Source organism: Pipistrellus kuhlii, unplaced genomic scaffold (genome assembly GCF_014108245.1).
Source record: "Pipistrellus kuhlii isolate mPipKuh1 unplaced genomic scaffold, mPipKuh1.p scaffold_m20_p_14, whole genome shotgun sequence".
Classification (NCBI taxonomy): Eukaryota; Metazoa; Chordata; class Mammalia; order Chiroptera; family Vespertilionidae; genus Pipistrellus; species Pipistrellus kuhlii.
Window position 1 is genome coordinate 20,583,318 of NW_023425449.1, and position 17,455 is coordinate 20,600,772.

At 38.4% G+C, this 17,455-nt stretch overlaps 1 protein-coding gene across 7 annotated transcripts in view; it reads right to left on the reverse strand.

Moving 5' to 3' along the window:
• Positions 1-17,455, reverse strand: part of SAMD12 (sterile alpha motif domain containing 12) — a 319,976-nt gene that overhangs the window by 254,768 nt on the left and 47,753 nt on the right. For 5 of the 7 annotated variants that reach the window (XM_036436837.2, XM_036436838.2, XM_036436835.2 and 2 more), the window contains exon 3: positions 8,929-9,013. The exons of the other annotated variants lie outside the window; for them this stretch is intronic. In XM_036436837.2, the coding sequence (XP_036292730.1) occupies positions 8,929-9,013 (85 nt within the window). The remainder of the gene's footprint in view (positions 1-8,928; positions 9,014-17,455) is intronic. 7 annotated transcript variants of the gene reach the window in all.

The following is a 17,455-nucleotide window of genomic DNA, read 5'->3' on the forward strand; positions in this document are numbered from 1 at the left end:
GGAAGGTCCTTAGAGATAAGCTCTCTCCAGGACATATTGTAGGCACTAACTGGAATATTTTTTAATTCATCCCATTCTCATCTGTTCTAGCGAAGGATGAAAAGAAAACACTAATATATATCAAGGACCTATTACCTGCCAAATATTGTCCTAAGTGTTTTGCATTTAATACTTTATCCTTACATCATCACTGTTTTAAAAATAATTTACTACTTTATGTTTCAGAAGAAAAATTAAGACCTTTAACTAAATAGTTAAATGCAATAATATAAGAAAATATGATTACCACCCTTCACCCACACATTTAGACATTCTACAAAGGCTACTACTGTCTAATGTGATGTGATCCTTCCTGTCCCTTTCCCATACATGCATATTTATGTACATGTATATACAAGTATGTTTCACATAAATTGAATCACATTATATATACTTAATAATTCTATTATTCATGATTCCATAATATTATTTGTGGGTCTACCTCATTCATTTAAATATGAATGAGGTAGAATGAAACATTCCACAGAATGAATATACCATGACTTGACCAGCTAGCCCTTTTTTGATGGTCATTTGTTCATTTGTTTCCAGTTTTTCACTTTAATGTATGCACCATCATTTAACTACTCTCCTCTTGATAAAAGTTGTTAATTTTTTCTCTACAACAAAATATTCTGAAACAAAAATCCTTTTACGCATATTATTGTGCACAATTGAAGAATTCTTGATGGATTCTTATAAGTTGAATTGCTGGGTTAAAAGGTATCTACATTTTGCATATTGGAATTATTGCCAATATAACTTAAACAGGAGCTTTATTTAAAAATGCCTCCTTGTTGAAACCAGTTTGGCTCAGTGGATAGAGCCTTGGCCTGCGGATTGAAAGGTCCCAGGTTCAATTCTGGTCAAGGGCATGTACCTTGGTTGCGGGCACATCCCCAGTAGGGGGTGTGCAAGAGGCAGCTGATCAATGATTCTCTCTCATTGATGTTTCTAACTCTCTATCCCTCTCTCTTCATCTCTGTAAAAAAATCAATAAAATATATATTTTTAAAAATAAAAAATAAAAATGCCTCCTATTAATACTACATGAAAGTTCTCCTTGTCCCACACAACATGCTTTTTCATTTTTGCCAAAGGAACGCCATTCTTTGAAAAATGAATCTTTTTTATTAATAGGGTTGAGTATTTCTATACATTTATTATGATGTAAAATTTTCTTCTCTGAATTGTTTATTACTTTAGCCCATTTATCTACTTGTCTTACTGATTTGCTGTGGATATGAGTTTTACTAAGTCTGCTATAGATATTAACTCAAGGTCTACTATATTTGTCCCAAATATTTTCTCCCACTCTGCCAACTACGTTTAACTGTGTTCACAATGGCTTTGTATCTATAAACACTTAATTTTTGGATGCTTAAGAAAGCCTTTCCCCTATATTGCCTCTGAAACCTTTGAAACATTGTTTTTTCACACTAGCGCTTGAACCCATTTGGAACTTATACTTGTGTATGGTACAAAGAGCGGTATCTATTTCTGTTTTTTTTTCTTTCTCCTGAAAAATCACGATTTCAATTTTGCTAATGACAAAAATAAAACTCTCAGAAATGTTAAGAAACTTGCTTGATATTTCAGAAGTAGTGGCAAGTGACTTACCTGAAATGTTACCTATTTGGCCCTTTCTACCAAACCAAGCCATCGCCCAAGAGCTATTCATGATACTTCCCACATTAAGAAAATGTTACTTAACACTCAGCACAAACAAGCCTAAAATTGTCGCTCACGTCTGCTGTGCTGCTTTAGCAGCGAGAGGTGCCTTGGCATTGCTGATCATGTTTAGAGACACCTGCCAAGATCTGCTTTGCATTTGCTCCGAGATGAAATCACGAAGTCCAGGAATAGAATCTCATTATTATTCAGCACCAACTAGCTATCATAAAAATGAAGATGCCGCATGAATACATGGAACAGATTGACAGCTGTCAGAGGGGAGGGGCATTGGGGGCTGGATGAAATAAGGTGATGGAATTAGCCAAAACACATACATTCATAGCACATGGACCCAGACCAGAATGCAATGACAGCCAGAGAAAGGAGGTTGGGGTAGGTGGAGGTGGGCAAAAGAGGGATAACTGGAGACAAAAAGAGACTGCTTGGGGCAATGAGTGCACAATGCAGTGTGCAGATGATGTTTTGTTGAGTTGTATACTAACAACTTGTATGGTTTTCTGAACCAATGTCACCCCAAAAATTCAATTGAAAAATGAGGATTGCTCACATTGACACTTTCTCAAAAGACCATCCTATGCTCTCTTGGCTGATGTGAACACAAGTGATAATAACCATGGAAGAAAAGTAGATTGTCATTCTATCCAAGACCAGAAAGCCAAACTATTCTGACTTCAGGTATAGCCACCAATCCCAAGCGAGTCCTGTCCTGCATCAAGATACACAGAGAGTTGGCTTTTAATATTTTCTGTTTAATCTATCTAATGGAGCCCATTCCCAGTTGCTAATGGATTTCTTTGCGTCTGTAAATGCTCCCCACACTGCCCAACCCAAAGCCACGGGATCCTGGGGATTATGCTGCTGGCCACCATGCTCTCATGGTGGCCAGCAGAGGTGGACCCCTAAAGCTCACTGGGCCAATCAGATAGATTCTCTCTCCATGAGCAGTTAGAGTTGGAAGTAAAGAATGAAGTCACCCTCATCAAATGACTGAAACCAGAGGACATCAACCCTGGAGCTACGGGGTGGCCATGTTCTGTCACAAAGACTGGGAAGCAGAGGTACTAACTTCAGGGAAGAGGAGAGGTATGAAATATAGCAAACAGAGAAGCAGACAGATTATTATCTGGGTTTCTAATGACTTTATGGTTGGGATCATTCATTCATAAACAAATATTTACTGAGCACTTAATATGTGCCAGACATCATTTTAGATAACTAGAGACTAGAAGATATATTGTTTTATAATAAATTCTTCTTTTTTGGTTAAGCTAAAGGCAGGTGCTTCTGTTTGTTTTTTAACCAGAGACCTATAACTTATACAGATGCATAAATACAGGAATCCTTTATCTGTGGGGTTTTTATATTCTCAGCTGTTTTAGATGCTGTTCCATTTATTAGGCATTCAACCCATCTCCCTGTATCAAAACTCATTTTATAGGCATCTTTAATCACCCTAAGGTGACTCCAAGTTCTTCTAGGGTAATGGTTCTCAACTATATGACACAGGCCCCCAGTGTTTTGTGGTCAATTATGAGGTATATCATTAATTTTTAAATTATAATGAAGTACTAAAGTTGGCTAGTGCTTTAGGATTGTGCAGCCTTCCCAACCCCTCCAAAGAAGAAACAAGGTCATCTGTAATAATGTCATCCTCACTTGCATTCCCATATATTTTCTTGGTGGAAGAGAAATTGTCCACAGGCATAACCATGGGTGTACAAAGATGTATGTTAGCTCTGTGAAAACCATCCAAGTAGATGGAAGGTTAAGAATTACAGAGACTTTGTCTTCCACAAAATTCTAAACAAATCATAGGAGCCCAGTAAGCAGCAGGTGTGGCTAATGCACCTCTTGCATACTGCTCCTTAAGTCTGCCTCATTGAAATTGGCCATACAGTAAGTGTCCACATGGACTCTGGTCCTTAGCGCTTGGAAAAACGTATCTCCAGCAAAGGTTAAAGTCAAATAATAAGGTCAAACACAGGTACAAACAATGTGCTTAACATGTTACTTTTTGGTTGCATCCCTTTCTCTTGAGAAATGCCTCTCCCTCAGGCATAGGTTCCTGGTAGGACAGTGTTTGGTCAAGGGGTGGGCATCTGGCTGCAGTGGGCCAATCAGAAGTTAAAATGACAGTACAAGTGTCCTCAAACCTCAACTAGCAGAATCCTGTAAGCCTAGAGCTACAAGAAACTGTCTTTCCCAGAGAATGAAGCCAACTCAGAAAAACTACCACTTAGTATTATCTCATTAAAACTTTATGACCCAGGGAAATAGATAGCTATTAAGCCCATTTTTCTGATAAAAAACTAGGACTTTAAGTTCCTCTCCAAACTCATATAATCAGCAAAAAGAAGAGCAGAAATTTCAGTCTTGGTCTCTCTGGCTTGTCCTCCAAAAAGGTATATAATGTTTTAGAGTAGTCCTCCCATTATCCAGTGGATGAAAGAAGCCTCAGATACTATCAAACTCTATGAATACTATATGTTTTCCCCCTTACAGTACATACATACTGTCAGCATCACCACTCTTGCAGTTAGGGGACATTATTAAGTAAAATAAGGGTTATTTGAAAATAAGCCCTGTTAAACCATGACAGCCCATCTGATAACCCAAAAGGCTACTAAGTTGACTAATGGGCAGGAAGCATATACGGTGTGGAGAGACTGGACAAAGGCATGATTCATGTCCTGCATGAATGGTGGATGATGCAAGATTTCATCGTAGTACTCAGAATGGCATACAATTTACAACTTATGGATTGTTTATTTTTAGAAATTTCCATTTAATAATTTTTGGAACTATTAAATATTTCCGTAGATACCACAGTTAACCATGGGAAGCAAAACCACAAATAAGGAGGACTACTATATCTAAATTTGTAGCCAATCTGAAAATATCTACTCATGAGATTTGGCAAGTCTTAGGGCATCAGTTGACTCATACTTCAGTGCTTTTAAGCTTGGGGTTAAGGGAATTTCATCTGTAAAGAATCAGATAAGTATTTTCAGGTTTGTGGGCCACACAATCTCCATCGAAACTACTCAAACCTGTCATTGCAGTGTGCAAGCAATCATAGATAACATGTAAATGAACATATGTGGTTGTGTTCTGATAAAACTTTATTTACAAAATAGGTAGTGAGAAAAGGTAAGATTTTGCCTGTGGGTAATTTGCTGTTCAAGCTATTACTCACCTTGCAACCAGACCGTAAATTCATTACAGACAAATACCATATGGCAAATTGTTCTATATTGTTTTATAATTTACCCATGACTAAACACGTGCAAACACACACTTATTTCAGCCACAAACTACCAGACACAAAGTACACAAATGTACTAATTAAATTGATATGTTAACTGGTAATGATTTTGAGTATTTTGACTATTGAAGATGAGTGCTTTCAAATATCTCATTGGCAATAAATTCTAAAGCATTAAAATGAGCAGGCAATGCTAGAAGGAGAGCATATGCCCTTTGAAAAGGGGCAGTAATTTTACTGCTTGCATGGATAAAAGAACTGTTAAGCCAGTGAGAAACAGACTACCCTGGCTGCATGAAGAGTAAATGTTAGGTATTTCCTGGCAATAGGAAGATAAGAAGATGCTCCCCAAAAGATAGCTTCTTTCTTGGAGAGGTGTACATATGATTAGATCATCTCATTTGCAGTGGGAAAACACTAATTTTCCAACAGCGTTTGTTTTTAAAATTAAATCACTTCATGAGTGTTTAAGATGTAACTGAAAATCCCCATGAGATAATAACGTTTGCTACAAATATAAATTATTAGTTAAAATATTGTACTAATAAAAGAACACAATCTTAGATCTACCTTTTTAAAGTCTGGTTTCTAAGGGAACATGTTCTCAAGGGCATTTGGAGGAGGAGGCAGAATTCTGATTTCAATTTCCAACATCACTAGCTGTGAATATAAGGGAGTTGTCCCTGGTCTCCCAGAATTAAAAAATCAGAGAACAAATAAAAGGCAAATTTTATGACAGTCACTTTCACTTAACTAGTTCCAAGTGAAAGTTAATTTCCGAGCCTATAAACATTTAGGTAATGATTTTGCCTGTAAATACCATTTCAAATAATGCCCTTGGACAAAGAAGTCCTGTGTGTAAGATATAAAACAGTACAATGCACTTCCCAAGGTTGTCCATATTTTCCCTTCTGCCTACACTCTTCTCCCTTGCATCCATGATTGTTCCTAGCCTACACCTCAGTGACCAGGCATCTTTGCACAAGATGAGGAGAAAGGAAGCCAAAGAGAAACAGAGAAAAAAAAAAAGAAAAAAAAAAAGGAATCAAAGAAGTAAAGGAGAAAAAGGAAATAAAAAAGGAAAAAAAGAAGCAACCTAACATGAAGCTTGGTGACTATAGTTCCAAGATGAGTGAGTTTGGGAGATGGAACACACAGCGTAGTAATTACAGTTAATAACACTGTATTGTTGCCAAGAGAGTACATTTTAAGTGTTCTCACCACAAAAAAGAAATGGTAATTATGTGCTGTGTTAGCTAACCCTAAGTGATAATTATTTTGTATTATATAAATGTATTAAATCAACACGTTGTACAACTTAAACCTATACAATGTTATATGTCAATTATATCTCAATAGAGCTGGAGAAATACTGTATGGTACATACACTTGAAAGTTGCTAAGAGAATAGGTCTAAAATTCCTCAACACACACACATATAGGGTAACTACGTGAGGTGATATATGTGATAATTAACGTTAGTGTGGTAATCATTTCTCAATGTATATCAAACCATCACACTGTACATGTTAAACTTACATTATATGTTAATTACATATATTAATAAAGCTGGAAATAAATAAAATGTAAGAAAAAAATTTTTAATGGGAGGGCAGATGAAAGAAGGAAAGGAGGAGAAAAAATAAAGAGAAGAGTTAAACAGCCTAAGAATAAAGAAAAAAGGGCTACCCCGGCAAAACAAAACAAAAACAATAAGATGACAGAGAACCTTGAATGAACTATTATTCCATGTCTAGAGCCCTGTGGACTTGGTACTTGTTTGTCCCTTGCCTTCATTTGGGCAATCCCTAGAGTCTATTCATTTTGTCCTAAGATTACATTCTCCACTAGTGACTCTAACTACACCTCATGTGTACAACTTCCAAATCCTGTGTCTCTATTGCTGATCTATCTTCTAGTCTCTCAGTCTGCATCTCCAAAACAGTCACCTTCATCTCAACCCCTAAGGTGATCCAACAAAAGCTCACCTTTTCCTTCAGCCAGTTTCCTTTCCCCACATCCCTGCTTCAGTTCCTGGTAGAAACGTCAGGGATCATGACTTCACATTCCTCAACAATAAAGAGTCTTTCATCCTGACACAATTTAGCATCCATTCCATTCCATCCCTTCTAAGAACATTCAAACTCTTAGGCACGCATTAATTTCTAGAATAGGCTTTATCTTTCATCACTTTTTCTCCAAAATCTCCTCATTCCAAACCATCGGAGCTAAATGTTTGTTGACAAAATGCAATTTTTACTCCATCAGTCTCCTGTTCTGAAAAACTTTGGTGGCCCCCTCTGAAAAAACAACAACAACAAAAACACAATGTCAAGGTTTATCAGAGCCTGTATGCCTGGAAACAGAGATTAAGGTGCCTGAGTTCTACAGCAAGTAAGAGACCAAGTGAAGCCAAAACCGGTTTGGCTCAGTGGATAGAGCATCGGCCTGCGGACTGAAGGGTCCCAGGTTTGATTCCAGTCAGGGGCATGTTCCTTGGTTGCGGGCACATCCCCAGTGGGGGGTGTGCAAGAGGCAGCTGATAGATGATTCTCTCTCATTGATATTTCTAGCTCTCTATCCCTCTCTCTTCCACTCTGTAAAAAATAAAAAAAGACTAATATATATATTCCCGTATTTTCCGGCATATAAGATGACCCCTAATTTTACAGTTAAAACATAGGTTTAGGCCTATATTTGCTGTATAAGATTACCCCCCCACTTCCGAGGCAACACCAGTTCTTTTTTTAATAGAACACCTCTCTGACTCTGGCCGATCTGAGCAGACTTTTTACTAGAACACAGTGTAGCTTCGGGTACAGAACATGTATAATTTGCATGCATAAAAAGCCTGCTTGGATTGGCTGAGTTAGAGAGGCGGTCTATTAAAAAAAGAACTGGTGTTGCCTCAGAAGTGGGGGGTAGTCTTATATAGCGAATATAGGCCTAAACCTATGTTTTAAACTGTAAAATTAGGGGGTCATCTTATACGCCGGAAAATACGGGGTGGGTGTGTGTGTGTGTGTGTGTGTGTGTGTGTGTGTATATATATATATATATGAAACCAAATGAAGAGGGCTCCTGACTCTAAAGCCAGGTCCCTTTATGACACCATGTCCAATCTCAGCCAAAATACTGCTGTTCTTCACCCCCAGAGCTCCCCTGAGCAGTCTGGATGCAGGGCCAGAAATCAACCTCTACTGTATGTATACCTCCTCATGGGATACTCAGAGAACATTCAGAACCAGGCTTGGCACTAATACACTATCATCCCTGCCTTCACACAGTCTACAGCACAGCAAGGGAGCTGAAAGTCACTGCTACCAAGTGTGATGAGACAAGAGGCACAGAGTGCTGTCAGAGGATGTGACACGGGCTCGCCCACACCTTGGGTGGTCACGGAAAGCTCCTGAACTAAGGGACATTTCAGAGGAGATTTTAACAATGATGAGTACCATTTTTCTACCAAAGCAGAGGGGGGTGGTTTGTGTAAACCCCAACCCTGATAGAGAAAAAGAGGCCTACACTCTCCAGCTCTCAACCAGAATAACACGGTGGCACACAGTTCTTCCCGGAACCCATACCCACGTTGTCCATTTATCCCACCAGCTCCCAAGGTGTCCAGATGAGGCCCATCAGGAGGGGAAGCAAACTTAAATCAGGAGGTCTGTCAAGGGAACTGAAGACCCAATTTGCTTGCAAGGCTGATGGCAATGGAGCAAGAAATTAGTCCTGCAAAATACTTCAAATTTAAATGTGTAATCGCTCCCATTTCTAAAGAATTTTTTTTTTTAAGGACAGCAAATATTGAAATGTTGAACTAATTGGCAAGCCCCTCTGCACCCCTACTCCATCCCTCCATTTAGGCAGCTCAACTGGTAACACATTGGGAATGGCTTTATTAGCCAAGGTGATGATGTCAGCCTCACCTCGGCAGATCTGCAACAGGGGGTGGGACAGAAGGAATGCATTACACAGATGCAGTGGGAACCCAGCCCGGCAAGCTCTTGGCGCCTGGAACAGAACAGAAGGCCACGTTGGTTTGCTTTACAGTAGGCTCCCAGCAAATGCAAAACCAAACTCAGGCATTTAATTAGGGATACAAAGTTTTCTCTCGCCCAAGATCATTGAATCTCGTTTTTTCTTTTTTGCACAGGAATGTTTATAGGATATGCAGACTTTTGCTTGAGTCTCATTCAGGAATAAAGAAATAGAAACCTCCAAACCAGCTGATAGGTAAGCACAGAATTGGCAAAGATCCCAGAATCTAATCCATGAATGTGAAAAAATAAGCTCAATCTTGCCACTTGGAACTGGGGAGAGACCTGGAAATGATCATCTTCTATGTATAGGCAATTCCTGTGAAAAGGGATACTTTCAGCAGACTCTTCATACATACATATATACATACATACATATCAGAAACACCCAAGAGTCTACCAAAAGCCTTTGGATATCCTGTTCCCTGTACCTACCATGCCCATCCCCAATTTGTTGGCCAAGTCAAGAATGACTTCACTGAGGCTTCTCTTGGTATCCCAAGACAGAGCCAGTCTCTCCTCTCTGTGTTATCCCAAACCTGGTCCCTAGTATAAAGTTCAGTTGCTGCAGATATGACACTGGATTAGAATTCATCATTCATACTTTTGATGCCCCAGTAGACTGTAAATTAGCCAAGGCCCAAGTCCCATCCCAATTCACCCCAGGATCCTTGCACCAAGTGCAGTGCCTGCAGGATGTATTTGATACAGGTTGAGCAGGATGCTCAATGAACAACACTCTACACAGCTCTCTGCTAACAGAACTGAAGTCTCTGTGGTTCTCTGAAAAAGCGGCATGAGGGCACATCACATTAGATTCATGAATTAATAGTGCATACGTCCTGAGCTTTCTTCATTTCCTAACATTTATCTAGATCAGTCTAAGACCTGTGTTTTCTTAATATTTTTCTTTAAAATGAATCCCTTTGTTAGTTTTCATGCTCTAAGCCACAATTGGGAAGTCGTGATTTTGTGTGCTAATCATATTTTCCAAGTATAATTAGGATATTGAATTATTAAACTCAACCCTGTCCATATATGTATCACCTCTAAACCTCCTGCATACAGTCTAAAACTGGTACACATACCTCACTTGACAAATTCTGGCTTAATAAAACATGCAAGTTGATAGATCATTGAATATTGCCAAGCCTAAACTATTCATAAATATATCTTTTTATAAACTTTTCTTTATTAATTTCAGAGAGGAAAAGAAAGGGAGAGAGAGAAACATCAATGATGAGAGAGAATCATTGAGCGGCTACCTCCCGCAGCCCCCCACGGGAGACCAAGTCTGCAACCCAGGCATATGCTCTTGACTGAAATCGAACCCAGGACCCTTCAGTCCACAGGCTGACACTCCATCCACTGAGCCAAACCAGCCAGGGCCCAAACTATTCATAAATAGATAAGAATACTGAGGTTCAGGAGGGTTCTATTTCTTTCTCGACTGATGAAGTGAGTGGCAGAGACTGAACAAACAACGAGAGTGCCAACTCCCATTTTAATGTTTTGTTTTGACAATGGCGACAAATAGGAGAAACAGATAAGTCCCAAACATCTGACAGATTCTTGAAAATATTTTCAAGATTAAAAAAACAAAAAACCCTTTTATGAAATAGACCAGCTAGAAAATAAAACATGCCTGGTATTGTAATGATATACAATGTTTTTCTCCTTCCTGGTTTAACTACAATGTGGTTACAGTATTTTGTAATAATAAAAAAAAAAAAATGAATACACCACATGTGATGGTTAATTTTATGCATCAACATGACTAGGCCCAATAGTTTGATCAAATATATGCTACTGCGAACGTGTCTTTTTTTAACATCAGTTAATGTTATTGTAGATTACCCTTTGCCATGGTCAATTTCATGTCACCTGGGTGCCCAGATATTTAGTTGAACATTATTCTGGGTGTGCTTTTGTGAGGGTGGTTTCCATGGAGATTAATATATGAATCAGTAGACTGAGTCAAACACATTGCCCTCCCTAACATGGGAGGGCCTCATTCAATTAGTTGAAGTTCTGAACAGAACAAAAAAGCTGGCCCTCTCATGAGTATGAGGGAACCTTCCCATCTGACTGCTTTGGGCAGGGACATCAGTCTTTCCCAGCTTTTGGATTCAAACTGAAACACCAACTCTGCCAGGGTGTTGAGCCTGCCGGATTTTGGACTGGAACGACACCATTGGCTCTCACGGGTTTCCCTGCTGGCTGGCTGCATATTTTGGCACTTCCAGGCTCCATAATCTGGTAAACCAATTTCTTATAATAAACCTGCAGAGACTACTCCGTTTCTTTGGAGGACTCTAATACACCTTCCCTAGTATAGGTGGGCCTCATCCAATCAGTTGAAGGCCTAAAGAGCAAAGACTGAGATTTTTCCAAAGGAATTTTGTCTCAAAACTGCAATATATAAAAACCCTGCTGAAGTTTCCATCTGCCAATCACCTGCCCTGTGGATTTCAAATGTGCCAACCTCTGAGATATATCTATATCTATATCTCTATATCTATCTCTATATCTATGTCATTTGTAGCTATCGATATATCATCTATATCTATATCATCTAAATCTTTATCTCTTATTGGTTCTGTTTCTCTATACAACACTGAATAATAGACCATTATTTTTCCATGTTTGTGCATTTGCAGAAAGGGGGCTCAGACCTAAAGATGACGAATCAGGGATTGGAGCGGGGGGGTGGGGGGAGAGAACAATGAATAATTCAACAACTATAAAAAAAAAAAGCTAACATTCATCTGTTGTTTGTTAACACAGAAAATGTGAGAATCAAACAAAATAAGCAACACACAGAGTAGCTCCACAAATTAATTATAAATAAGTTTCCATTATGACTTTCTCAGGGCACATACTGGAGAATCTTTTTCCTGATGTTGTTTATCTTTACACTTGATTTCCATTTTTTGTTTTGTTTAAATCACTAACAGGGCGGGGGGTGGGGGATGAAGACACTCTTACTGAAGATTCACAGTTTGTTTATGGTATCTTTTTCTTTTTTGAGTGGGTGCCAGGAAAACAATACAGGAAATCCATTTCCCTAAAACAACAGCATTCCTCTTCTTCATTCCCCCGGTCCCAGGGGTGGCAGCTGGTTTCTTCTCTAGAGCCTCACTTTGTATTACTCACACACAACAATGAGCCTGTCTTCTTCCACACCATCACAAGGGCACTGGATATAAAACTTCTGCTAATGAATCAAATAAGGGAATGAATTCTGTATCCCATGTTGACAGCCAAGTCAATATTCAAAATTATTAATGTCATAAAATTTAAATGAATTCTCTTGTACTCTGCGCATCGGCATGCTGTAACTTCCCCATTTCCACTAAATAACACACAGTGCCAATGGAGAGCAGACCAGCTCCTGGCTCTGTTACGTGTTTATCCATTGCATTTCCTGAACAGAGAAACAAACCATAAGAAAGTGTTCTTTATTCTATAGGTAACCCAACCAACACAGTCCTGTTCTCGCTGCAACTTGAAATTGGTCATGGGTGTGATTGGATCCTGGTCAACTCACAATTTAGCAAAGTAATTTTTAATTTTTAGAAAGATCTTTTGGGCACAATTACCAATCGTTAGTGTTTGGCAAATTCCAGTGTGTTCTCCAGTCATGAAGGGATGTTCTTTCTACTACCTGGCTTAGAAAAAAAAAAAAAAAAAAAAAAAAAACAGAAGAAACCACATCCTGAATACTAAAATCCAAGTGTCAACCCTCTACCCAGGCATCATAGTGCCCTCCCCATCCTCTCACTCCTCATGTTCAGTCCCCTATGTGTTTTTAGCAGCTGGTGATTTCCCTTACGTCCTAATGAGCTCTGCCCTACATGTATCAAATTTTCTGCTATATTTCATTGAGCATTTCTTGAGACTTGTAAGGGGAGGGTTTTCAGCTTATCTGCCAGAGTGAGAGGTGGTGACATAGGAAATGCATTTGGAACATTACCTGCCACCTGAAAACTGCTCTATGTGTGTTTGCTGTAATTAAAAATTATCTCCCCTCTCCTTTGTGTAGAAGTAACTAACACACATAGCAAGTCTAGTATGCTATCCCAACTGAATGATAACACAAACTATGCCTTTTACTATTAATACCTGTCAAGTAAACTGACTTTTTTTTATTATTATTATTCAATTTTGAATTGATTACATGCTCTTTGTTGGGAGGAGTGACTCCAATCAACAAAGCATTTTTATGTTAAACCACAGGTTTAATAATAAAACCTCAAAGTGAAAAAATTAGCTAATACCATACCACAAACTGTGAATTACAGTAGCTGAGGTTCAGAAAGCAAATGCTTTCTTGAAATCATATACATTTAAGGCTAAATAAGGGCAAATATATGGTAACTCAAACTGGGAAAGCTTAAGAACTCCTCATTCGCTCAGGGCTCTTCAGGGAAGGGTCTTACCAATGGCATCACATGATCATAAATTTTGTTAAAATTTGTACAATGTGCAAAGATAAAGTACTGTGTTCATAGTCAGTTAAGATAATGGTCTCTTTCTATACCTTCCTCATGTTGGGTAGTGTTGTGAGGATCCAGCTAAGGAGAAATTGAGATGGAATCACACTTAGTTTGGGTTTAATAAGCTGTATTTATGTAGTCTATATAGTATCCTATGGTTAACTTATTTCTATTCATAATCATTACTAGGTGTTTCAATACATGCCTTCCAAGAATATTCCTACAACCCTCCTGCCTGCATGTAATGAAGCATGGAGCTAGTCTTTGGGAAATTCTCCCAATACTTAGAAATTGAAAAACTGAAAGCTGAGGATCTGGTTCTCAGAGACACCAAGTCAAAGGAGAATTATAGAACAGACTTGACAGTATGGCACAGACAATTACAAACACACCTTATCTGTTCCTGTTATAGGAACCAGAGGAAATAGAATTGGTTGTAATTCCTGTTTTTGGACTCAGAACTATAGCAAATACATACTTACTGATTAATACAGAATCAGTAAGTATGTATCAGAGGTCACGTGATGTGATTTCTAATATTGATAATACCAATAAATTTTAGCCAAACGTACAGAGGAACACTGAATTATCTTTCTATTATGGCTCTAGAAAATGTCACAAAATCAATGTTTTAGGGAGAGGCAATCAATGAGCAAGAAGTTAAAACATGAAGGGAAAAATATATTATAGAGGCATGTCAATCAGTTAATAAAAACGTATTTTTCTGGATTTGGTGATATTTGTCAGCTCTTTTAGATTTGCAAAGTTTCTGATTTATCATTCTAAAATAGTACTCATATTAATTTTTTATTGAAAATATTATAGCAAAAGTTCCAAAACTAAGTGTCAGACCCCACAAAATCTGCATGTACTCAGGGGAAAAAAACAAAAACAGAAGCAACGGGAGTAAAAGTGACTATAAAAACACTTTTATAGTCTAATCAAACAATAAATAGTAAGGTCTGAGGCCCAATATTAAAGAAAAAAATTTATAATGCATAGCAAATAAATAATTTTATTCATCTATTTGGCTAGAATACATCTATATTTAAAATTATACCTACATTGTTTCTTTGTTAGGTTCACTTAAAATAGGAATTAAAACCACTTATAAATATCTCAAAGTTTAACTCAGTGGTTATAATCATTATCTTAAAACTGCCTTCTTCAATAAAAGAAGTCAAATGTTAAATTACAGCTCTCAACCTGGCTTGAAAAAAATATACAGTATCTAAAAGTTTATGGTTCGTGGAACTATCTGATTAATACATTTTATTCAGAAATCTATAAAATTTAAGAATAAATTCACATTCAGTCTAAAAATAGAGAAATTGATACCCAGTCACTGAGTATAAAAGAAAACGACTTGGAAAAGTGAATGGTAATCAAATAATGGAGGTGTGCCTACAGCAGTGGTTCTGAACCACTAGCAGGGTCGTCTAAGACCATCAGAAAACATAGGTATTTACATTTGATTTATTAACAGTAGCAAAATTACAGTTATGAAGTAGCAATGAAAATAATTTTATGGTTGGGGGTCACCACAACATGAGGAACTGTATTAAAGTGTTGCGGCATTAGAAAGGTTGAAAATCACTGCTCTAAACCATATCCTCAAGTGAGAATTACAAAAGAAAGAATGAAAGAATCTATGCACAAAGAAAGCTTTTCCCTATAAACATCCTGGATTAAATATTGAATAAAGTATCAAGAAAGAAAAGCCAGGATGGAGTAACAAAAGCTGGAGTCTTATCTGTGTCTCTGTAACTTCTTTCTTGTAAGTGTCTACAAGTTATTTCACATCTTTGTCCATTAGTTTTCTCACCAGTAAAATGAGAAAGTTGGAACAGATGATTCCTAATGTCCATTCCAATTGTAATGGCTCCTTTCCCTTATGTTCTCCTTGAGTTTTCGTCATGGCACACAATGCTTCTGCTTCCTGAGAAATAGCTGCCAATCTCAGGGCTCCATAAGGCCTGGCTAGCAACTTCCATGACCCAGAGACATGTACAGATAAGCACTGCTGTAACTTCATTGTGCTCAAGCCCAGATGTTGCTGATAAATATTAGCCACGGAGGCCCTAAAGGGAAAGGGATCATTCAAGGAGAAGCACTGGTGTCTCAGAAAGTCGGCATGTACATAGTAAGATGTGTAGCCCAGAATTGCCTTCAGGAGAGCAAAACAGGTCAGCTTCTACCAAACAAAATAATTGCTTAAGTGGGTTAAACCACATACACATATACAACATACACACAGAGAGACACACACAGAGACTGTGTGCGCACTGACACAATGATGACAGAAAAAAACAATATTCACCTCTAACTTTTAACCCCAACAATTAGACCAGTTACCATGCTGAACTGTGTAATACACTCTAGAAAAAAGCACAAGTCACATGAAAGGCAATCACAGCATGGAAGTGAGATGGAAATGACAGCTAATTGCTGTTTAATTACAGACAAACACAAAATGAGGCATAAGGGAGAGGCATACATGGGTAACAATCACAAAGACCTAGGAGAGAGCTTCTTCAAATCTTCAAATAGTGATTTTCAGTTTGGCAGTTCAGTAATTCAGAGTAAAGAGAGCTCTGATAGTCTACACCTATTCAAAAGAGAGTCACAATCAATATTAACTTTAGAGCGACAGTTTAGCAAAACCATTTTTTTGCCAGGGGTTGCACCTGGCCTGATGTTCAGCAAGATGCCTGCCTGTGGGCAGCATGGGTTTGGAGCAAGCATTATATCATTTCAAGATGATGCCTGGATTAGACTAGATTTTTACGAACAAACATCCCTCAAAGTCTTCAAAACAGAGAACCAAAATGAGCAAAAAATAGCTAAAGTTTATTTCTTACTTACACAAAGTCTGTGTTTAGCTCTTGGGCAGCTGTCCTCCCCCCTGGTGACTTGGGGATCAAAGTCCCTTTGACTTTCTGCACTGCCACCTGAGCCTGTAGCCAACACAGTTCCCAGAAGGAGTTGGAAGTGGGCACCAAAGCTCCCAACCCATCAGCACAGCATGGCACTTTCTGTCACAGGCCATTGTCTAGAAGAGTCACTCTGGGAGATTGGGAAGTGCATTCCTGCATGAGCCCAGGAGGGAAGGAGTGAACACAAGTGACATCTGCCATGACAGTGAATACAGCCTTACATCCCTATAAAAAGTTAATGTCTTAAATCCTAAAGATGGTGCCAGCTGCTCTTCCCAACAACCTTTCTCTTCCCCTTTTCTGAGTGTCCATGAAATGCACCGGCTTTTTTTCACTAGATGTGTAAAACAGTTCACAGTGGGTGAGCATGATGGGAGAGTGGATGTCAAAAATTAGGCTGAAAGTAAAGAAATGAAGATGAGCTATTTATATCTAATTGCTTTCATGCTGTGTCAATACCCTTCAGTCTGATGTCTATTCCTCAGGCTTATCAAAGTCCAACGATGACAAGGCATGGGTAACACGAATCAAGAAGTAGCAGCAGCAAAGGCAGGGAAACCAAATGGCTACCATTTCCTAGAGGTAGAACCAATGAACATTCCTTGACTTCTATACTCCTTGTCTGTTTATCTCACACATCTCTCCAGAGTGACAGGTGTGACCTCTAATCTGTATCTGTAGCTGAGTCCTCCCTATGAAACCTAAATCACAAGTTTCATGGTACACTTGACATCTTCTCCTAGATAGAACTAAAAAACCTTAACATTAACATGAAACTTCTGATTCTGCCCCAAAGCTTCCCCTATTGACACCCTCAAGCTCCCCCAATTTCACTAACATTCAGTTAACTGCTTAAACTGAAAACTTAGGAGTCATACCTTGATTCCTTGGTTTGCTACATGGGTTATACCTCATAACATCTTACAAGGGCTTCACAATAAACTTCAAATATGGAAACTTCTATCCATTTCTATTAACTGT